General features: G+C 36.2%; 2 protein-coding genes across 2 annotated transcripts; one reads left to right on the top strand and one right to left on the bottom strand.

Moving 5' to 3' along the window:
* Positions 1-702: 702 nt before the first annotated feature.
* LOC113290683 lies at positions 703-2,966 on the top strand. The gene is made up of 4 exons (XM_026540268.1): positions 703-826; positions 980-1,556; positions 1,664-1,763; positions 1,806-2,966. Exons 1-4 carry the CDS (start codon positions 703-705, stop codon positions 2,964-2,966), a joined length of 1,962 nt encoding a protein of 653 aa, XP_026396053.1.
* Positions 2,967-4,197: 1,231 nt separating this feature from the next.
* On the bottom strand, positions 4,198-8,520 carry LOC113290685. Its single transcript, XM_026540269.1, has 5 exons — positions 8,492-8,520; positions 6,697-8,389; positions 5,668-6,293; positions 5,261-5,545; positions 4,198-4,741 (listed from the first exon to the last, which is right to left on the bottom strand). The coding sequence occupies exons 1-5, from the start codon at positions 8,518-8,520 to the stop codon at positions 4,198-4,200; spliced, it is 3,177 nt and encodes a 1,058-aa protein (XP_026396054.1).
* Positions 8,521-25,355: the final 16,835 nt, after the last annotated feature.

Below are 25,355 nucleotides of genomic sequence, written 5' to 3' on the forward strand. Positions count from 1 at the left end.
GTACACGCGGGACCCTTGGTAACCAATACAAGGTTGTAGCATTCTCTGCAGTAAGGGATGTCCTGTTGGTCTGCCTGTAGTAACTAACTGGGTGTGTTTATCAAACCAGTTATTGGTTGTTACTGTCCGTTTGATGAAGTACATGTCCTCTTCATCCATTGAGTACAATTAGGTCTAGTTATTGGTCATTTAAGTTGTAAGAAGAACAGTGTGTTGAATCTATCTGAAAGTTAATGAAACAAACCCATTTGGATCCGCATATTTGCACAAAGTTTGGCCTGGATCTTCGATTCAGGAGGTGTTCAACACCATTTTATCTCCATTTCTATCAATCTGTGTGTCTAATTATTGTGTTATCACAACAATTGGCATCAGAGCCGTTCCAAAATCATCAAAAAAAATTACAATGACATTGAAGGCAGTTGAGGAAGATGTGGATCACTTGAAAGCTTCACAGTCTAAAATCCAATCAGATTTCGATACCTTCTCAACTGAACTAGCATCCAAGTTCGATTCTCTGGCAACCAATCTCAATAGTACTTTACAGGAAAATAATCGCAATTAGTGAGACTATTCACTAAACCTTGCAACAACCATTAGCATACTCATACTGAAGATGCTACTGGATCTAATATACTTGATATTGATGATCAAGGTTTTGCTCGCCACCGTTAACCAACTTATTCCCGTCGTATTCCTAAGATGGATTTCCCAAGATTTGATGGTGACAATCCTCAAGGTTGGATTCAGAAAGATGAGTGCTACTTTCAACTACATGAGATTGAGGAACATAAAAAGGTTGATATTGCTGCAATCTACCTTGAAGGTAAGGCTGAAAAGTGGTTCTTAAACTTTCAAGTGAATAGACATAGAATAATTTGGCAAGATCTAGCTACACATCTATATGCTCGTTTTGAAAATCATGTGGATGAGAATTTTGTTGGTAGGTTTAACAAATTGGTACAATAATCATCTGTAGATGAGTATTATGAGGAGTTTGAATCACTCAAGGCATTGATGCTAAAAATGAATCCATCCCTTAGTGAAACTTACTTCATTATGAGTTTCTTAAGTGGCTTAAAAGATGAAATAGGTAAATCTGTTTCTATGTTTCACCCTCAAACTCTATCAGATGCTTTTTCTCTATCTAGACTACAAGAACAAAATCTAGCTCTAACAGCTGCTGCCACCAAACTATTTACAAAGTCCTTCACTAGTCCATTTACTTCAACTAGACAGTATCCTTTTACATCATTTGTACCCAAACCAATTCTAACTTCCCCAAAATCTGCACCCACCACTCCCAAGTCCATTTTCACCCCTATACCAAAATCCAATCCACAACCCCCTATACCTAAAAGACTTTCTCAAGAGAACATGGAAAAAATAAGAGCTCAGAGACTATGCTACAATTGTGATGTTGTTTATAGACCTAGACACTTTTATAAGGGCAAAAAGAAGATTTACATGCTCCAAATGGACACTTCTGAGTCTGCAGATACTGAGGAAGAAGAAGAAATATTTGAAGAAGCCAATAAATCTCCAGGACATTTGATGTAGAGATATCTCCCCATGCACTCATAGGTACTGCAACAGGGGAAACAATCAGAATTCCTGGTGTTATTAACACACACTAAGTTTCTATTCTTATTGACACTGGTAGCTCCACCAGTTTCATTGATAACAAGCTAACAACTTCTCTCAGGTGCCACATTGAACCAACTGCTGCTATGATGGTCACAGTTGCTAATGGTGACAGGACAGTGAACACTGGCATTTGCTAACAACTTTAATGGATCATGTAGGGGCATACATTTATGGAAGATATCAGAATTCAGCCACTTGGAGGCTGTGACATAGTTCTTGGAGCTGACTGGCTCAAAACTTTAGGTGATGTACTCTTCAATTTCTCTAAATTAAGCATTTCTTTTAAACACAAAAATAATAAGATCACACTACAAGGGAGCTCTCCAAAACCTTCAGTGTCTATGATCAGTGGTGCTGCACTTAAGAAGTTCCTCTCTCCAACCTCTCATGGCTTGGTGGGTCATTTTTACTCAATCTTAACAAATACTGCACCACCCACTCCTGAAATATTACATCCATTATTACAAGAATTCACAGACATATTTCATGAACCTACTCAACAACCACCCAAAAGAAGCTTGGATCATAACATTCCCTTAAATCCCAATTCCACGCCTATTAACCAACGAGCTTACAAATGCCCATATGTTCAAAAGGAAGTAGTTGAGAATATTGTCACAGAAACGCTTCACTCTAGCATCATTCAGCCAAGTCATAGCCCTTTTGCTTCACCTATACTTTTGGTCAAGAAAAAAGTTAATTCTTGGAGATTTTGTGTGGATTATAGAAAACTCAATAACATCACAATCAAGGAAAACTTTCTCATTCCCATTGTTGATGAACTATTAGATGAGATCAAAGGATTCAAATTCCTCTCCAAAATTGATCTTAGAGCTGGTTACCACCAGATCAGGGTAAATGATTTGGACATATTCAAGACAGCCTTTAGAACCCATCAAGGTCACTATGATTTCAAGGTGATGTCATTTGGCCTCATAAATGCCCCTACTACATTCCAGGCTTTAATGAATGACATATTCCAACCATTTTTGAGAAAATTTGTATTGGTCTTCTTTGATGACATTCTCATTTACATCTCTAGCATGGAAGAACACTTAGAGCATCTCAAAATTGTTTTCTCCTTGCTCAGACATCATCATCTTTTTACAAAAATGTCCAAATGCAGCTTTGGTCAGTCCTCCCTGGAGTATCTGGGTCATATTATTACACCTGAAGGAGTCTGTGCTGATCTTAGTAAGATTTCCCGCATGCTATCTTGGCCATTATCCAAAACTATCAAGGAGTTGAGAGGATTTTGGGACTCACTGGCTACTGCAGAAAATTTGTGCAAGGGTATGACTCTATTAACAAACCGTTAACTGGCCTACTTAAGAAGAATTCTTTTCCATGTAATCCAACTGCTACAACTGCTTTTGAGAAACTCAAACAAGCCATGAGCAACACTCCTATTTTGGCACTCCCTGATTTCACTAAGTCATTTGTAGTGGAAAGTGATGCCAGTGATTCATGAATTGGTGCAGTATTTCTTCAAGATGGAACACTACGGGAAAAATATACATCTACAACTGGAGATTTACAACACTTCGCTATACATCGTAGAAAGTCCTATGTTTTACAACTGGTTTCAAAGAAAGAGTTGTCGTATATCATCACTACCAACCCTTAGGAACAAGGGGTTGCGCTAAGAAAACAAACGACAACTCCTTTAGCAAAACTGTTGTGACGACATTTAGGTATAACAACTTTGTTTCATAAGTGTAGTGACTTAGCGTATCACAATTCTCACAAGTGTTGTTGAAGAACACAAAAATATGATAATGAAAAATACGTTAGAGGGGAGATTCGAACATGAACCTAATGCATGGATGTATAGCTCATCAACCATCCTTACAGTTCACAAGTTTGGGTTTTTTCTTTTTTTTTTTAATAGAAACGTATAACGACACTTATAAGTGTTGTTGAAGTTAAAATATAGAATGTGGGAAAAAATTAGGTTTGGGGGATTCGACCCTGAGCCTCCTATATGGAAGTCTACACCACTAACCATACCTACACTATCACAAGTTCTGTAAAGTTGGTGGTTCTTTAATATACTATTATGACAACCCTTCATAAGCGTTGTAAAACAAAATATAATGCGCAAAGCCGACTGAGCCACAAAGAGCGCGAAGCATTCTCTGTAACCATATATATTCTTCTCTGTAAATAATCACATACATTCTATAAGACCACCCGCTTTAAGCAAAGCATGCAACTGGGGAATTATGGCAAAAATATACCATCAAACAAACAAATATTCTGAAAAATATTACCATCTTCAAACCGATATTCACACACAAATGATGATAACAAAAGCAGCCCTGAATTACCAACAATAGAACATAGAGTTTGATAAGTGATAAATACACAAGCCAATACAGAACTAACACTCAGTGTAGCAAGAAACTTGAGAATAGCAGGAAACTCATACAGAACTACACACTCAGCTGTAGCAAGAAACTTGAGAATAGCAGTTGAAGTAGATTACTGAGAAGGCAAATAACACCAAATATTGCTAAAGTAAGAATACAATACCGTAAAAACAATAAACTACTGATCTAACTTGTGAACTTCTTTTCTTCTTTTTTTGTTCTTCTTCTTTGTCGGAACCACTATGGTATATTCCCCATCTTCTCTTAAGTAACTCTCGTTCTCGTCATCCATTTGGAAACCAAGAGTTGAAATATCCACTGGTTGGAAAATTGTGTCATGCTTTTCATTGTATTCCTCTAATTCATGGAAACCCCTGGGCGGTGGTTTCACCATCACATACCAGTTAGATGTATTTGACTCTCGAGAATAGAAAACTTGTCGCGCTTGCTTTGCTAAAATGAATGGATCGTTACAGTATTGGTTCTTATGCTGCTTTAAATTGACTAATGTAAAGCCATCTTCTACCTTCACACCAAAATTGGTGTGAGCCCAATCACATTTGAATATTGGAATTTGAAACATATGATTGTAGTCCAACAATAGAATTTCTTCTAAAACACCATAGAACCCACTAGTTTCTGACAATCCTGCAACTAAGGTTGTTGATTCAATTGAAACTCCACTGTTTTGTGTGACTCTCTTAACATCCTTCGTAATAAACCTAGTGTTATTGATAAGCAAGCCTTTATATGATATGCAGTTTTCCAAGGCCCATATGACAACCATTCTACCGTGTGTGATATTGGCATGCCTTGTTCAATTTGCATCTTAACCTACAAATGTATAATCTCAGAACATAAGAATATAACTAAATTTGTTATCTAAGCATAAGAAGTTAGATTTATATGATGGTGTGCCGAACATGGATTGTTCTATGTGATAGAATGAAACAAAATCACACGCATTTGTGTTTTTTGTAGTAGTTTTCCGCAGCAGCAAAATGTCCAAGTGTTTAAACTATACTAAGATGCATAATCTGACTAAGAGTGGACTAAACATACCTTTTGTTGAAACCAATCTGCAAATGTGTCAGACTATGGAATTGAGTTGGTCTTCACTAGTAATTGCCCTCCCAGCAGGAGATTTTAACTCGTCCATATGCATTCTAAGACAAAATTAAAATTAGAAAATGAAGTATTAATTGACAGACCATTTTAATAAACGTGAACATCATACTTACATCATATATGGGTCAATTTCGGGTGTGTTAAAAAGCACATATCTGTGAGCTATCTTTAACTTCTCACTATCCATACGCACTTGGACACCTTTAGAAAGAGGACGTGCTGCCGGTGTGGAACCATTTTGAGTGTTTTCGTTACGCCTTTGCTCTACTCCTGTTTCAGCTGCTTGGGCCTTACGAATATCAAAATACCTAACACTCTCCATTCCAAGATAACACTCGGCTATACAAGCTTCAGGTTGTGCATAATTCTTTACATATTCTTTGAATGTCTTCATATACCTAGGAAAGTCGAGTATGCAACAGTTACTAGTTAATTAAATATTAGTATCTCTAAGATACAAAGGGCATAACTTTCTACACAAAACCAAAAAACAGAAGTAATATAAATTAAATTGGCATACCTTTCAAATGGATACATCCAACGATATTGTACAGGTCCACATAATCGCACTTCTCGAGCTAGGTGAATTGTCAAGTGCATCATGACATCAAAAAGTGACGGAGGGAAGTACCTCTCAAACATACACAAAGTCTCAGCAACTTCTACTTCAAGTTCTATTAATCTATGGAGATCAACTGCCCTTTGGCATATTTCGTGAAAATAAGAACATAACCTGAAAATTGCCTCCCTTGGCCCTACAGGTAAAAGTCCTTGCAAAGCAACGGGTAATATTTGTTGCATAAGAACATGGTAATCATGAGCCTTAAGAACACCTAAGCAACCATCTTTTGAGAAATGCTTTCTAAGATCAGAACTAAAACCATATGGAACCTTTAAATTTCTCATCCTATTATACAATATAGCCTTTTCCTTGTCATTTAAACAGTATGGTGCTGGTGGAAGGATCGTTTTTCCATTTATCTCTACTGGATGTAATTCTGGTCTTATTCCCATACTCTTCAGATCATTGCGGGACTTTAGACCGTCTTTTGTTTTGGACTTTATATTCAATATGGTACCAATAATACTCTCGCAAACATTTTTTTCTGTATGCATAACATCAATATTGTGCCGTAGTAATAAATCCTAGGAAGATGGAAAAACCCAACATTAGTAATTAATTCTATAAAGAAATAAAAGATCAGACATTTAATCTATGTGAAAGTTATAATGTCATGCTGTCGAATCTTAGGTAAGTAATTAATTCTATTATAATGTCATGCTGGAAAAAACAGAAACAAAATGCTCATTATACTGAAAATATACTATTATGTGTCAATTATGGTGCAATCAAACTGATGCTGCCGATGCTTTATCACATTGGGAAAAGTACTCAGATGCATTATACTTCCCAAACACTATATCAAAAGAACGAGTGTGCCATTTAGATTGCATTTGTTGATAATGTGAATTTAGAGGCTAACATGGTGCAAAGCAGAAGAACCCATAGCCAAATATTAACAAGTAAGTTTGAAGTTATGGAACTAACCTTCCAGTAAGGCAAGTCGAAGAATATTGACCGTTTGTTAAACACCCGAAGTTCAGTTTCATCATCATTTGCACCAGAAATAGCCGCATCAGCAACAACATCCCTTTTCCTCTTCCCACATTTAGAATTACCCACATTTGCACTTGCTGCCGCACTACTCTTGCCCTTATTCTTCTTCTTTTGCTCTTTCTTTTTCCTTATCTCCTCCTCGTTCTTCTCCGCTTTCCCAAAATCATTTGTAATACTATTCTGACATTCAAGTGCCGCAGCACCAGACATAACAGGTGGCTTTTCCTTCCTCTCAATCTCTCCATTAAACCAGTCTTTTTTCTGCCGAAGAGGATGATTATGACGAAGAAATCTCCTATGATTCAAGTAGACAGTTTTACGACTAAATGCCAACCAGTTTGAAAGTGTATTTTCACCGCAAAGAGGACAGGCTGCCTTCCCTTTATACGTACATCCAGATAAATTACCATATGCAGGGAAATCGTTTATTGTCCACATTAATAACGCCTTCAAGTTAAAATCTGTTTTAGTAAACGAATCATATACCTGCACCCCTTTCTCCCACAACTCAAAAAGATCATCAATCAAGGGCTGCAAGTATACATCAATGTCATTACCCGGTTGTTTTTTTCCTGGAATCAGCATGCTCAGAATTATGTTGTCACCTTGCATACACAATTGAGGGGGCAAATTATAAACCACGAGCATCACTGGCCAACAACTGTGGGCTGCGGAAAGATCACCAAATGGATTAAATCCATCAGCAGCAAGCCCAAGACGCAAATTACGGGGATCTGAAGCAAACTCGGGATACTTTGTGTCTATGTGCTTCCAAGCCAAAGAATCTGTTGGATGACGCATCTTCCCATCCTTACTCTTGTTCGTCGCGTGCCATATCAACTGCTCAGCCAGTGCTGCTGATTGAAACAATCTTCTCAATCTCGGCACAATGGGGAAGTACCTAAGCACCTTCACCGGTATCTTCTTTTGCGGCTTGTCTATCATTTCAGCATCGTCCATGTTAGATGTGTCTGCCTTCCACCTAGAATAATGACATTTAGGACACTCGTCTGCATCTTTCAAATCTTTTCTAAACAAACAACAATCATTAATACAAGCATGTATTTTCTGGTAAGTCAATTGATAAGATTTCAGGAGCTTTTTCACTTCATATGTTGAGCAAGGAAGACAATGATCTGGCGGCAACAAGGAACCGATTGTCTTGAGAAGTTCGTCAAAAGATTTCCTAGATAAACCATTTACTGTCTTGTGCCTATACAATTCAACAGTGATGGATAACTTTGTGTGTGTTTTACAATTAGGATATAACGGTGGGTCCGCCTCTTCCACATGGTTTTCCAAACCCTCATCTTGCACAGGTTCATGTCCCTGATCGATATGTGCATCAGCTTCAACAGCAGCATCTATATGATATGATCCCCTTGTTGCTCCCTCTTGGTGTACATCAGTAGAAGTGTGCATAGTCTCCCCGTGAAAAACCCACTCAGTGTATGTAGGATCCCAACCTCGTTTCAGCAAGTGAAGATGCACTTCTTTCGGAGGAAGTGGGAAAGTGAGATTCTTACAATCAACACAAGGACAACTGAATTCAGAAGGATTTCCAAGTCTCTGACAAACGGTATCTATGAAATTCTTCAAGGCCTCCTGATATGGAAGATCACCCCTACATGAAAGAACGACAAAATAATTAATCACGGAATAACACAATAAAAGAGGGAAAACCAATGTAAAGAATGTAATATTCTACAGTGAACAACATATTAACCTTGGCCAATGAACCCAATCTTTATTCATAATTTTGAATGACTTGAATCTGCAAATCTGTTCAGTTCTTCAATCCAGTTAAAAAAAACCTTTCAATTTCCCTTCTTGATAACGAAAATAGCTGGCACAAAGAGTATAACCAAACGTAATCAGGAAAACGGTATCTAATTGCTTTAACCTTTTATCTCAAAATGAACTTCAGTTTACGACTTTTAAATTTCATTCAGAACAAAGTACATATACTACAGGGACTAACACTAACATATCCCTGGGTTAGTATTGACATCTCTAATCATATGTGCCACCTAGAACATCACAAATTAGACAAAGAAACACTAACACAATTCAGTTAGGACTGATCTTTTTCTCTTCTAGTATGCAAATCTTCAGTCTTTCGAAGGACCACGATTATGAGTCACAGATTCACATATTCAAGCCCTCACCTGCCAAATCGAAACATACCCAACAAACTTAATGAGCCAATTTCTGAATCATGATTATGATTTACTGAATTAGACAAAGCAAACAAAACATTTTCAACAAAGCAAGATAAGAAGACTGCAACGTCTATGATGCACCTTCGACATTAAAAGAAAAAAATCAACATGACTGCAGAAAAAATAAAAAGAGACTGAAGGAGAAACTACCCATATTGTTGATTTTGATGAAATCAATATCATAAGAAAGGAACAAACTACCCATATTGTTGATTTTAATGAAATTTTAAACCAAACCCATATTGTTCTGTGTTGATTATCAAAAAACCTAATTCAAATTTTAATGCAAAAAAGTCACTGAAAAAAACCTAATTCAAAAATCAAAAAAACAATATACCCTAAATTGAGCTTTGGTTACAGATCGATCTTCAACTTCGGGAAATTGGTGGAAGTGGTTAGTCGAGATATGGGTTACAGATCGATCTTCAACATTGTGTGGTGATGATGAAGTTGGTGAAGTAATCTCCTGAGATCGATGAAGTTAAAAACGATGGTAATGAACGGAGCTGTTGGAGTCGTAGACGATGAAGTTGCCAGTGGTTTGAGTTATGGAGGTGCTGCTGTACCGAAGTGGTTTGAGTGATGTTGGTTTGAATAATGGTGGTTTGAGGTGAAGTTTCTCCGTCGAACACACTGGGGAGATGCAGTTGAGGGAAAAAAAGAAAAGGATAAGGAAGGAATAGAAATGAGAATGATGTTAAACAAAAAAAAAAAACTTAACGGCTGTAGATAAAATAGAATTAAAAATTAAATGAATGGGTGGTTATGATGTGATGATATTCATCGTTCTTACGAAGTCCCCGACTTAGAGTAGTCCACTCATCGCCAGGTTTCGATCTCGGAGCCATGTTATGTCTCGAAGTTGCCAAAACCGGTCAGGTTTAAGGGTTGGAGGAATATTATGAAAGCATCTTACCTGTGAATCGACAGATTCATCTTTCTTACGAAGTCCCCGACTTAGAGTAGTCCACTCATCGCCAGGTTTCGATCTCGGAGCCATGTTATGTCTCGAAGTTTCCAAAACCGGTCAGGTTTAAGGGTTGGAGGAATATTATGAAAGAATCTTACCTATGAATCGACAGATTCATCGTTCTTACGAAGTCCCCGACTTAGAGTAGTCCACTCATCGCCAGGTTTCGATCTCGGAGCCATGTTATGTCTCGAAGTTGCCAAAACCGGACAGGTTTAATGGTTGGAGGAATATTATGAAAGCATCTTACCTATGAATCGACAGATTCATCGTTCTTACGAAGTCCCCGACTTAGAGTAGTCCACTCATCGCCAGGTTTCGATCTCGGAGCCATGTTATGTCTCGAAGTTCCAAAACCGGTCAGGTTTAAGGGTTGGAGGAATATTATGAAAGCATCTTACCTGTGAATCGACAGATTCATCGTTCTTACGAAGTCCCCGACTTAGAGTAGTCCACTCATCGCCAGGTTTCGATCTCGGAGCCATGTTATGTCTCGAAGTTGCCAAAACCGGACAGGTTTAATGGTTGGAGGAATATTATGAAAGCATCTTACCTATGAATCGACAGATTCATCGTTCTTACGAAGTCCCCGACTTAGAGTAGTCCACTCATCGCCAGGTTTCGATCTCGGAGCCATGTTATGTCTCGAAGTTGCCAAAACCGGTCAGGTTTAAGGGTTGGAGGAATATTATGAAAGCATCTTACCTGTGAATCGACAGATTCATCGTTCTTACGAAGTCCCCGACTTAGAGTAGTCCACTCATCGCCAGGTTTCGATCTCAGAGCCATGTTATGTCTCGAAGTTTCCAAAACCGGTCAGGTTTAAGGGTTGGAGGAATATTATGAAAGCATCTTACCTATGAATTGACAGATTCATCGTTCTTACGAAGTCCCCGACTTAGAGTAGTCCACTCATCGCCAGGTTTCGATCTTGGAGCCATGTTATGTCTCGAAGTTGCCAAAACCGGACAGGTTTAATGGTTGGAGGAATATTATGAAAGCATCTTACCTATGAATCGACAGATTCATCGTTCTTACGAAGTCCCCGACTTAGAGCAGTCCACTCATCGCCAGGTTTCGATCTCGGAGCCATGTTATGTCTCGAAGTTGCCAAAACCGGTCAGGTTTAAGGGTTGGAGGAATAGTCTAATGGCACCGATATTATTTATAGATAGACGGATTCATCGTTTTTACGAAGTCTCTGACTTAGAATAGTCCACTTACCAGTTACCACCAGGTTTCGTGCTCGGAGACAGGTTATATCTATGTTACTTAGAGTGTTACCACCAAAATTTTTTTGTTGTAATTTTGTCTAATCCAACGTACCAAAGTTAGGGGAAGCAACTGCTACTAAATCTAACGGTGGGAATTTTGTGTTTGTTTGTCAAAAATTGTGTTTCTTTGCCAATCCGTATGCTTTTGCTTAGACCAATCAGAATATTCCACTTTCCCGCCCAAAATCCCGCCCAAATTTGGTCACGTGTCTGCCCAAGAATTTTTCAGAGAATATTTAATTTTTGACAACTGCAACGTGTCCTATCCCATGTTTCCCCCCAATATTTTCACAACGCGCCCAAAATCATTAGTCTCTTCACTCTTCACAAAAATAAGAAAACTCTCTCACCAAAAAAAAAAGGAAAAAATCTCTCACCTATCGCCATGTCTGCAACTGTGAAGCTCTAACCCTAACAATCTCTTATCGTAAAACCCTAACAATCTCTCATCAGAAAACCCTAACAATCTCTCATCAGGAAACCCTAACAATCTCTCATCAGAAAACCCTAACAATCTCTCATCAGGAAACCCTAACAATCTCTCACTCAAACTCTTAAAAAAACCATAACTATCTATTAATCTCAGAGTTCTTCAACTTTGAAGAAAACCCTAACAAATTTTCAAGAAAAGGATTTCACGAAGGGGTAATCTCTCATACTCTCAAATCTTAAGAAAATAAATCTCTTTGTTCCAGTTTTCTATTTTAGTAATTTTGAGTTTTTTTTTCTTCACATAAATTTTCAGATCTTCATGCAATTTAGGATTTGTTGTTTCCATGATGAAATTGGTATTGGGTCCTATTTAATTTTGGGAATTTCGATTTTAGGTCTTTTTATGATGATTTTCATTTCGATGATTGTCTCTGCAGCTCATGTTCTAGTTTTTTTAGGTCTTTGTTCTGTGTTATAACAAAAAATCCCCCTTTTCTTCCTTCCTTTCCATCCCCCTCCATTTTCATTAGCAATACAGAGAACCCTAGATGGCCATGATTCCCATTAGCAACAGAGAAAAAAATCATGTTAATGGGGAGGTGCTCTTCATGGGCTCATGACTACATCTTTAGTGTAATAATTGTAGTAGCAAAGATATGTGGAGTACTAGTGCAGAAGTTTAGCCACTGTGATGCATGAAGTATAATTTAGAATTCGTAAGAATTTGTGATTTGATAGGTGTAGCCCATTCTCTTTAGGTGTATGATTTGATTATATTTGTGCCAAAGCATGAAGTTTAGCCACTGTGATTATATTTTTGCAAGGCATAACTGCAATAATGAAGACTAACAAGGAAACAATAAAGAAAAATCTGGTCAGGGAGTTGGCCAAAAGGTAAAGGCTTCTCATCTCAATTTCAGTGTAAATAAATTTATTCACCATATCATTTTAACTAACCTATATGCATTATTGTTGCAGATGAAAACAAACAGTCCAAAACTGATAAAGGTTCTCCATCTGCAGAACCATCCCTTCCACCTGAAAGTAGGCGATCATCACCAAGGAACAAGAAGTTTGCGATAAAGGTAAAGACTTTTCATCTCAATTTCACAAAAAACTACTTACCTTCTCATTTTAACTAAGCTACACTTTTTGCAGATGAAAAACAAACAGTCCAAAACTGATAAAGGTTCTCCATCTGCAGAACCATCCCTTCCACCTGAAAGTAGGCGATCATCACCAAGGAACAAGAAGTTTGCGATAAAGGTAAAGACTTTTCATCTCAATTTCACAAAAAACTACTTACCTTCTCATTTTAACTAAGCTACACTTTTTGCAGATGAAAAACAAGCAACACTCAACAGTCCCCAACTGAAAGTGCTTCACTCACTTCAAAGCTGCAACCCCCAACTCAAACCAAGTCCCCGACTCCATCTCTTTCACCTGGAAGTAGGCGATCATCACAAAGGAACAAGAAGTTAGAACCAAGTGCTGCTGTTTCTTCTCTAACTAAATGTGCAACAACTCCAAAGCGTCGTCTACAACCTGAAAGTGCTGAAATGTCATCACCAACTACAAAGAGACAGGCTACTAGGAAGAAGAATGTGCAATCTGAAAGTGCTCAACATTCACAGACCACAACTACAAAGTCCCAATCAAAAAGCTCTGAAGGAGATACTGAAAAATCTGGAGTGGGGCGAAAGAATGTAAAGCGAAAACTTGACACAAGCAGCACAGGCCCATGTCTGAATGTTCAACTTAGGGATCCACACGACACTCTCGCAGATTTTCAAGATGAAGAAGAAGAGGAAGAGGAGGAGGAAGCTGTGGAAGAGGATAACTCTGATCATGTGGAGCCTGATGTGGAAGAAGAGAATGATAATGGTAATGGTGATGAGCCTGAATTGGAAGAAGAAAATGATAATGGTAATGATGATAATGAGGAAGGTGAAGAAGGAAAAGAAGCGAAGAAAAGAAAATATGTTCCACGTGGTCCAACCCAGATGTATGCACTGAAGTTAGATTCTGCTGATCCGAAAAGAACAATTTCCTTCAACTCTAATGAACAACCGATTGGTGATCCATCTGTGCAACTTGCCAGTGTGCTAGGGGTGCTTGTTCGGAAACTTCCATTAACGTACAAGGATTGGAGACTTGTCCCTTATGAAGCCAAAGAAAACATATGGAAGATAGTCTCGGTTCGCAATTGATAACTCTTTAACTCTTTTCATTCGTCAATAATTATTTAAGTCATAGTCAACAATTATTTAATTCATAGCGTATTCTAATTCAATTATTTAAATTTATTTGTAGAACCGATTCATTGTGCCTGAGTATTACAAAGACTATTATTTCAGCAAGATGGGAACTTATCTTAGAGAAGCAAGGTCAAGGAAAGCTGGTTTGGTACTCGACGCTTTGGATCGGCTACAAGGGGAAGAACAAAAGAAACGGCTGGAGAAGTTAATGCCCAGGACCATGACAGTTAGGGAGTGGGAAGAGTTTGTGAAACATGTAGACTCTATTGAATTCAGAGTAAGTAATTTCTATTATATAGAATGCCTATATATTTGTATTAAAAACTTTAAAGTCTGTCAAATGATTTTTTTACTTTTCTATTCAGGTCAGAAGAATAAAAATGCAAGAAAATCGTTCAAAACACACCACCCCACATACCATAAGTCGAGAAGGTTACGCCCGATTGGAGGTGAAATTGGTATGTTCTACAGTATGATTCACCATGTGAAAGCTATTGCATCGTTAAAAATATAATTGTTTGAAGTTCTCTACAAAGTTTTATCTTAGAAATATTCTGAGATAATACCATGTTGTTATGCTATTCTTGATGACTCATGTATTGATACATTTATTTGGCAGCAAAAAGAGCAAAACACAACCAAAGAGATTGATAGAGCTATAATCTGGAAAGTTGGTCATAAACAGCGCAAAGGAAAGAAACCACATCCTGGGTTGTAGAAGCTTTGGTAAGAAATCTTCTCATGTTACTTTGTTTTATTTGTGTGTGCTTGAAAAAGTCAAAAATATCTGATGTTTTACACGCTTACACAGGAAAAACTTGAAAAAGCTCGAGAAAAGTATCATGCTGATTGTGGATCATCCGTGACAGATGATATTCTTGCAAAGGCCTTTGGTGAGGACAAGAAAACTAAAGGGAGACTTAAAGGAATTGGTTTTGGAGCGACACGTAAAAAGGTTGTTGCGCAGTCCCACTATAAGATGATGATTAAAGAGTGTCAAGAATCCTATAAAGCATTGAGTGATCGAGTGGTGCAGCTAGAGGTGAGAATTTAACTTGTATTTTATTAGGTCTCCTTTTCTTGATAAACTCAACTCGATAATGCCCCTCATACTGCTGTTTGGTCTTAATATAGGGAACGAAATCAAAATGTGTCTGCAATGGAGTCTTACCCTCTCACATGTTAAGTCCCAGCAACAATCATGAGGCTAGCACTAGCAGAAATGTTATCTGTAATGAAAGAGTCTCAACTGATACCACTCCAAGTCATGTCAGGAAACAAGATGAGGTTCAAGTGCCAAAGAGATTCCAAGTTTGCAAGTTGTTAAGCTGGTACAAGGAGGACGAGGTGGTTGCAGAGGCTGAAATTGCTGAAACAGATCCAAGTAAGCAGATACATGGAAAACCAATCGGTCTTGGAGCCTACACTGTATGTGTGAAGGTTTCTTATGTTGATGATGCTCTTGTCTACCAAGCTACTTCAGAAGTCATAACTGTTCATGATGCTGTTTCAAATTTTATCACATGGCCCAAAGATAGAATAATCTACCAATAGACTTCTTAATCTTCTGTGATCTTTTTGGAGACTTAACTTTTGGTAACAAACATATCACTGCCACTTTTTTGTATGTTTTGTGTATATCACATTGGTATGTGAATGCTTTAACTCTGGGTTTGGTTTAATTTGAATGAATCTTTCAGTTTAATCCAATTGTTTATTTACATTTCAGTTTAATCTAGTTGTTTCTTTACATTTCACAAATAGTAGTGACAAAAGTGAAATATATTCTGAAATATGGGTTTGATCTTATTCACAAGTATTGTAAAAGATAGTCCTACTACACATAGTATAGTTGTATCAAGGTACTTCTACAATGCTAACAAGTGTACTAACTGTAATATTCACAATACTAATAAGTGTTGTGTTAACAATTTCTGCTACCCATGACAATAATTGTAAAAACAAATGTTCTACAATGCTAACAAGTGTACTGACTGTAATATTCACAATACTAGTAAGTGTTGTGTTAACAATTTCTACTTCATACCATAATCATTGTAAAATGAAATCTTGCAACATCAGCAGGTGTTGTTCAGAGTAGTTATACAACTCAAGGAAGTGTAGTGAGAAGAGTATTCACAATACTAATAGACATCGTGAAAAGGTTTTCAACTACATAAACTAGATATAGTGAAACAGTTACTTTACAACATAAGTTCTTTGTTGTCCAAGATAGTTCTACAATTCATACAGGTGTTGTGCAAATATTATTCATAATACTGGTAATTGTTGTTGCATATGTTTCTACGATATGCAACTTATGTTGTCCACAATTGTTCTACAATACAAGCAAGAGTTGTGTTAGGTTATCAAAAAAATTGAAAGAGAATCACAACATTGGCAAACTATTGTTGAACCATGAATCACATCACTATTTACAACACTTGTCATCCATTGTAGAAAAACTTGGACTTTCTACAATACCCCCGTTCCACAATGCATGAAATGGAGTTTTCGTAGGGGTACTGCAACTCTTATCTTGTGTCGTCAATGATGATTTTTCCCGTAGTGGAAAGCCTATTGCTTACTCCAGCAAGCCATTAGGCCCCAGAGCAAGAGCTCTTTCTACTTATGAAAAAGAGTTTCTATCCATTGTCCTAGATGTTCAAAGGTGGAAGCACTATTTACAGGGAAACAAGTTCATCATCAAGACTGACCACCAGAGTATTCAATATTTTCTTCAACAGAAAATCACTACTGCTTTACAACAAAGGTGGTTGATCAAACTACTTGGTTTTGATTATGAGATAGAATATAAAAAAGGGGGATGAAAATGTCGTTGTTGATGCTCTTTCTAGAAGATCTCATGACTCAACAACTTGCAATTCCTTATCTGTCTCCATTCCATCTTGGGTGAAGGATGTTTTCCAAACCTATGCACAAGATCCAACATCAGAATCCCTTATTTCTCAGTTACTTCTTAATGATGCTAGTGTGCCACATTTCACCTACAGGGAAGGCATTATGAGATACAAATATATACTTTACATTGGTAGTGAAGGTAATGTCAGGAAAAATATTTTGCAGTCATTCCATGCTTCTTCTGTGGGAGGTCATTCTGGCATGAATGCACTTATGTTAGAGATAAAAGCCATTTTTAGTGTCCAGGAATGTTGAAGGATATCTTACTCTTGGTGTCCCATTGTGACATTTGCCAAAGGAATAAAAGTGATCAGACCAATGTTGCTGGTTTACTCCAACCACTGCCTATTCCTGATCAAGCATGTAACACATTATTATGTATTTTATTGATGGTCTACTTGTAAGCAACACAAAAAGTGTTATTCTGGTCATTGTTGATAGGCTCACAAAGTATGCTCATTTTATTGCTCTGCAACACCCTTATACAGCTGCTTCTGTGGCTCAAGCATTTCTCAATAATGTATTCAATTTGTATGGGTTGTCATCTTCTAATGTCTCTGACAGGGATAAGGTTTTTACAAGTCACTTCTGGAAGGATCTGTTCCAAGCTTTGGGCACTCACTTGAACTTGAGCACTGCCTATCACCCTCAAACAGATGGGAAAACTGAGAGGGTGAATGCATGCCTAGAGAATTACATGAGATGACTCATGATAGACACATTTTTATGTCTACGTTGTCCTTAATTTTCTATATTGTTGGTACTCGGTTTTTGTACTTATTATGGCATTTTATGTGTTTGTAGGTATTTTTGGGAAATAAACATTTTTTGGAAAGATCGGCTCGAAAAGTTGTCAAAGGCATCCCGAAGGACATTTGCTAAACGGACCACTGCTTTGGATAAGGGGAACCTCAATTTATAAGGGACACCTCAGTTGGACACCTGCTATTTACACTCCACATAAGGATAGGGGGCGACCTTCTTCTTCCACATTTAAACAACAGAATTTGGCGGGAAATTTTTGCAGCGGAAGAACAATATTAGCGTTTTCAATTTGACCTTGTTCAGTGAGATTAAAGGGCTGACATCAAATGGGTTTAATCCTTTGGGCCAGACTGGCCTGTTATGGATGTTTAATTTGATCAGAATTGGGTGGATTTTCAGTTCGAAGTGAAACAGGGCAAGTTAACCAATCACCTGCGACTTCTTCTGGCATTGATTTGGACGAGATTCTATCATATATTTCTCTTAATTTGGATATATACCATCCTGTTACTTCATAACAGGATTGATAAGTGCTTTGAATTTGATTGAAGGAGAAGATTTCACGTACTCTCACCAAAACAGGGAACGCTCAAGTCTCGGGAAATTTTTGAGTTATTCTGGGAAGGTTTGTGTGTTTTCAGCATGCTAAAATTCTTATGTAGTGTGTATGAGGCCGTCGAGAGTATGCAGAGTACATGAAGACGCGTGAAGGAGCTACAAGAGGAAATTATTCCCGTGACTGGAAGTAGAAAATAATCGGAATTAATGAAGGATATTTGGAGTTATGGAGAAGGATTCTTGGTGCTGAGAGGCTATATAAATAGTCGAGGGTGGTTAGAGTCGAACACGGAGGGTTTGGGAGATATTTAGTACATTACAGAGCCAAAAAAATCAGAGTTGCAGAGAATAGCCATTGTTGTTGTTGAAGAAGAAAACAAAGAACATAAGACCCTTATAGACAGTCGTTGTGCTACAGTGACTGTGATAGTTCATTTCTATTGTTCACTATAACAGCTATTTGTAACAATTATAAGTGTTACAAAACCCGGTATTATTTTGTTTTCCCAATTCATCATTTGTAAACCATTTTTGAGCTTCCTGCGTGAGGGCAGTGGGTAGGGCTGGTGTTTTTGGGCGCTTTGCTTTCTTGTCGTTATTTAGTGCACGTATTTTCTTGGATAACATGTTCCCTTGTGCTCTTTCAAGAACTTCCCATTTATTTAAATCAAGCGCAAATTTTGGGAAGTTCCGATCAACAAACTTAGTTTTTGATGTGAGCTCTTAATATATAAGAATCGGAAGAAAGAGAGTGTCTGCGACTCGGGGAATCGGCGATCGACTCAAGTCAACATTTTTTCTCATTTCTTCGTTTTCTGTGTGAATCAAATCTTAAATTCAAGTGATTTCTTTTAATTTCAAATGATTGGTGTTAAAAATATGATAGTAAATGATCGATAATCTGTCGGAAACACCAATTAATCGATTAGAAACATTTTCTTCTGAATCGAATAATTTTAGTTCAAAACCTAGATTTATTTCTGAGGAAAAATGAGTAACTCAAAGGATGATAGTCCTAAATGTTTTATTTCTGATGATGATATTGAAGAGAGTTTGAATGAATGTAAATACAGCTTGATCGGGAGATTGGATTTCGTTAAACTGAAATTTCAAACAACAGACTCTATTTTAAGGAAGTAATGGAAAATTAAAGGTTCAATTCAGTTGATTCCATTGGGAAAAGGATTTTCTGTTATTAAACTTGATAATGAATATGATAAAAAACATATTTGGAGTGGAGATTGGAAGGTTGAAGATCAGAATCTAAAACTCAGAAGTTGGGAACCAAATTTTAAAACAGGTGAGCAAAAATCTACAACTGCTTTTGCTTGGGTTCAATTTCCAGGTCTCAACATATTATACTGGAAAGAAAAGATTATTCTAAACATGGGGAATTCTTTAGGTCGCTCGATTAGAGTAGATGAAACAACTCTTAAGAGAGAAATCGGGTATTATGCAAGTGTTCTGGTTGAAATGGATATGTCAAATTATATTCCTAACAAAATATGAGTTGAATCCAAGTATGGTAGTTTTGAACAATGAGTTCACATTCCAAAGGTTCCGAAGTTTTGTATTCACTGCCAAGTTGTAGGTCACTCAGTAACAGAATGTAGATCAAAGAATAAAGTTCCAGAGCAGGGAGAAGAAGAACTTGTAATTCAAACTAAGAAAATCTAGAGAAGGGTGAAGAATAAAAATAAGGTTGGTTTTGATATCTGCTTTGGAGAAGATGAAACAACTCAGAATTCTCAACATGTACTAGATAGTGAAGATGAGATTGTTGATGACATCATTCCTCCAATTTCACAAAGTGGGGATGGTAAAATTTTATATTAAAATAAGAAAACTGAAGTGGTGGTAAATTCTGGCAAGTTCCAAAGTCTCCAGAATATACCAGAGGAAATTTTAAACTCACCAAATGATTTTCCAGTTTTATCTGCATCAAAAGTTTTATAAGTAACTTCAAGTGCACCCTCTATCAATGAAGTTGTTATTAGTGATTCCTCCACTGGGGAAGTCTGGTTCAAATGTAGAAAATCAAGCAAAGCAGAAGACAGGTTCAAATGTTACAACTAGAAAGCAGGATGCAAGTTTAATATCAAATTTGAGTAAAAATGGGAACCTGAGAAGAGGTAATTCTTCTCATTCTTAACCTTCTAAATAAATATTATATATTGGAATATCAGATACCTTAGAAGTGTAAAGTCCAAAGATAAAATTAAAAGTTTAGTTCATTCTTTTAGTCCTATAATTTTAATTCTAGCAGAGCCAAAAATAAGATATTCTACAGAGGTCATCAAAAAATTGAAACTAGCTGGTATGCACTATGAAAAATTCATCTGAGTTGAATAAAGGTAATATATGGATTCTTTGGAGTGCTTTAATGAAACCCCCATCAATAATTTCATGCACTAGTCAAGAGATAACAATTTCAGTTGGTGATACTTTAATAACTGGAGTTCATGGAGCATCCTTAATTGTAGATAGAAGAGAGTTGTGGAATAAAATGGAGGAAATAATTCCTTAAATAAACCACGGTTGGTAATAGGTGATTTTAATGTTGTTACTTGTCAGGAAGAAAAGGTAGGTGGTCTTAAACCTTTAAGAATCTCAATGTTGGAGTAATTGCTTAAGCAGCTGTGGTCTGATACATTCACCAAAAACTGGTCTGGAATTCTCTTGGTGTAATAACAGAGCTGGAAGAAAAATAATTGTCTGCAATCTTGACAGGTATGTATTTAATGATAAATAGCTGGAATTATATCCAAGTTGGGGTTACAAAGTTGGTGCAAGGGGCATTTCAGATCATGAAGTTTTATATGGTGCTAGTGCTGTCATTCCAAAGCCCAAAAATGTTCCTTTCAAAGCATTAAAGGTATGGAAATCTCATGCTTATTTTAAACAAACAATCATGGAATCTTAAAATTCAGATATTTTAAGAAATCCTGGTTTTATATATATGAGTAAACTAAAAAGACCTAAAAAGATTTACAATTATGGAACTGGAATACTTTTGGTGATGTTACAAAAAAACTTAAACAAGTTGAAGAAGATGTTACGAAAGCAACTCTATTATCTGACAGAAATCCTTTGGATTTGCATCTGCTCAATAATCTTATGATTTTAAGAGGGCAACAAGAGGTTTTACTTGATCAACAAAAAGCAATTATTCAACATAAATCAAGGGTAAAATGATTAAAAGAAAGAGTTGCTAATACAATATTTTTCCATATTAACCTAAAGGTAAGACAAACTCAAAATTGTATTGTGGAATTAGAAAAACAAGAAGGTGGCATTACTTCTAATCAAGAGGAGATAACAAACATTTTAGTCAAGCATTTTGAAGAAAAATTTACATTTCAGGAAATTTCTATGGCAACTAATATTTTTGATGATATTCTTGAGGTAGTAACTGAAGAAGAAAATTATAAGATTGAAGCTACTCCAAATGCAGATGAAATAAGAGAAGTTGTTTTTGATTTAAACCTAGATAGTGCTCCTGGTCCAGACGGGTTTGCTGGATGGTTCTATAGGGATGTATGGGAGATAATTGGGAAAGATTTCATAAGAGCAATCCAGTTTTAGTGGAGTAGAGGATTCATTCCTAATGGCTTAAATGCAAATTTCTTATTACTTCTTCCAAAGGTTAAAAATGCTAAAAGATCTAATCAATTTAGGCCAATTGGATTGATTAATTTCATCTTTAAGGTTATCACAAAAATTATTACAAAAAGGTTAAATGAAATCATTAAAAAAGTGGTATTTCCTCAACATGGTGCCTTCATTAAAGGGAGAAATATCCAAGAAAAGATTGCTTTAGCTTCTGAATTAGTAAATGATTTGGAACACAAGAGAAGGGGTGGAAACATGGGATTTAAGCTAGACATCACTCAGGCATATGACTCTCTGAGATGGGAATTTATGTTCCAAGTAATGCAAAAGTTTGGATTCTCAAGTAATGTTACCAGATGGCTACATACTCTTATAAAATCAGCTAATATATCTGTTTTATCAAATGGAGGGCATGTGGGTTATTTCCAAGTTAGTAGAGGGTTGAGACAAGGTTACCCATTGTCTCCACTCCTTTTTGTTATAGCTGAAGATCTCCTAAGCAGAACTCTTACAAGAATGGTGCAAGATAATCAAATTCAGCCAATGATTACAAGAAAGAATGTTCATCCTTCTCATATATTTTTTGCAGTTGATATTTTTATATTGTGCAATGCTGATCAGAGAAATGTGAGAAAGCTTCTGAAGGTTTTACAAGAATATCAAGATGCTTTTGGACAAGTCATAAGCTTAGAAAAAAGCAAATGCTTTATTGGTGGTACTAGTGATTCAAGAAAACAAGAAATAGCAGAATTATGTAACATGCCTCTCTCAAACTTCCCAAACAAGTATTTGGGAGTTATGCTGGAACCAGGAAGAATAAAAACCTCTCATTTATGGAGTATAGTTGAGATGATGCAAGAAAATTTGGCTGGATGGAAAGGAAGATTACTTTCATTTCAAGAAAGACTGATTCTGGTTAAATTTGTTTTATGCAGCTTTCCCATATATAGAATGGCAGTATACAAGTGGCCTAGAACAATAATCAAGGAATGTGAAAGAATTATCAGAAATTTTCTATGGACTGGTGATCCTTCTTCAAGAAAAGTTATTACAATAAAATGGGATTCTGTTTGCACTCCTATAGATGAAAGTGGTATAGGTCTGAGAAGATTGGAAATCCTTAATAAAGCTCTCTTAATGAAGTTGTTTTGGAAAATTCTAAATGGAGATGATGAAATGTCAAGATATTTTCAAGCTAAGTATCAAGACAGAAATGGTGACTGGATTCAGTTTTGTGGAAAATCCTCTGTATGGCCAGGTACGCAATGAGTAGCAAATGAAGTTCTAAATCATTATAGATGGCTAGTGGGGAAGGGAGAAAGCGTTTCAGTTTGGAAAGAAAAATGGATTAAAAATAAATCATTGTTAGATTTGTTCCCTGGGAATTCTTTTATGATCCAATTTCCAGATATGAAAGTTTCTGACATTTTACTAGATGGTAAATGGGTAATTGCAACTGAAATGTTGGTGATGTTTGATATAAGTGAATTTCCAGTTGTTGATAATCAAAAAGATAAAAGAGTTTGGAGCCCTACCATACTGGTGAATTCGCAGTAGCTTCTGCAGTGGAATCTATCAGAAAGAAATATCCAAAACTACAGTGTATACAGAAGGTATGGAATCATTCTGTTCACCCATCTATTTCTAGTAATGTTTGGAAACTGAAAAGAAATATAAGCTCCACTGATGATAACATGAAAAAGAGAAACTTTAGCCTTGCATCAAGATGCCATTTTTTAGAAATTCTGATGAAAATTTAGAACATATTTCATGGAACTGTAATTACAGTCAGATGGTGTGGAAATGGTTAGGAGATATGTTTTGTTTTAAGAATCCAAGATCATTTGAGGATATCTTTGTATTTTCAAAGCAAAAAAGTCCTGCAGTTAAAGAAATTTGGATGACTTCTTCTTTCGTTACATTGAGAGACTCTGGTTTTTGAGAAACAATTGTGTATATGGAAATGGAAGCTTCAATGTTCAAATATTAAAAACTTGAATTCTCAATCTTACACATGAGAGTGAAGTAAGAATGACAGGAAGAATATGGAATTCAACTTATGACTTGCAGGTTCTGAAACTCTTTAACATGTCTTGTAGAAGAACTGTTTCAACTAGAATACAAGAAATTTATTTTCATCTTCCAGTGAATTCTCAGATTCTTCTCTGTTGTGATGGTGCTTCAAAAAGGAACTCTGGAATTTCAGGGTATGGTTTTATTGGGAGAAACTCAAAAGGAGAATGTCTAGTGGCTATGGCAGGAGGTCTAGGAGTGGTAAACAAATTACTATGCAGAAGTAATGGCTCTACTGTGTGCTGGAGAATGGGCTATCAATAATGGTAAATTGGAAGTCATCTTCATAATAGACTCAAAAGCAGTAATTTCAGCTTTTTCTTCAGGTCATATACCATGATTTGCCATCACAAGATGGAAGAAAATTAATTAAAAATTGAAGTTTATTAACTTTGTACACAGCTACAGAGAAGTAAACTTCTCTGCAGATGCCATGGATAAGAAGGGTGTTGATATGTCAAGAGGAGAATATATTATTTTCACAAGAAGATCACCATTTTTACACAATATGGAAGCAGAAAATAAGCCCTATTATAGATTTGGATAATAATCCTTTTTTAGTGTATCTCCAAAATATGGAACTTGATCTATTTTATTTTATTTTGCCTTTCTTTTCAAGTAACAATTTTGTAATTTTTGTAACCTCTTTTGTTGGAATAAAAATTATATTGTTAAGCAAAAAACAAAAACTTTTGAGCGTGTTTCCATCATAATAAGATAGACCCAATCCTTGGGGAAATGGAGCAAGCTATCTTGCTAATGAAAAAGAGGTAATTCTTAATTATTTAATTTGTGCAATTTTTATTTGATTATTTGCCTAGATTGAAAATAGATTTTATGATTTTTGTTAAACAATTATATTTTCTATTGGTTGAACATGCTTAGCCTAGTGTTTTGATGTCCCATGCTTTGGATTAACATTTGTTATTTCTAAAAATCTACTTTTGCAATACTTGAGAATCAAATTGAACGTGTGAAATTGCATGATTATAATTAGTATCACTTTGGAATTGGTAAATAGCGGAATTCTAGCCCCGGTCTCTCCTTAATTTTCAAAACACTTTATACTTTGAGTTTGTTATATTTTTTTAGCTTTAAAATTAGATCTAAAATCTTCTTTCACAAGTCTTGAACGAACCATATTACCTACCACTTCTACAATCACTGTAAAAATAATATCAATTTTTAGCACCGCCGACGCGGACTTGTTTTTAAGTTAGAGTTTTTAGATTATTTTTTTTAGGTTTGTTTTATTTTTATTTTTTTTATTTTCAATTTATTCTATTTTACGTTTCTTTGGGTATTTATCTTTGTGCTACAGGTTTCGAACTTAGAACGAAAAGAAATTGAGCCAAAGACTTTGGTTACTAAAAGATTTGGAGTCAAAGATAAAAGCTAAAAGAAAAGGAAAAGAAAGACAAAAAAAATTATTTTTTTTAGATTTTTAAATTTTCTTTTATTTATTTTTTAGATTTTATTTTTAGAAATTGTATTAGGATATCTT

This window comes from Papaver somniferum, chromosome 6, assembly GCF_003573695.1.
Source record: "Papaver somniferum cultivar HN1 chromosome 6, ASM357369v1, whole genome shotgun sequence".
NCBI classification, from domain to species: Eukaryota; Viridiplantae; Streptophyta; class Magnoliopsida; order Ranunculales; family Papaveraceae; genus Papaver; species Papaver somniferum.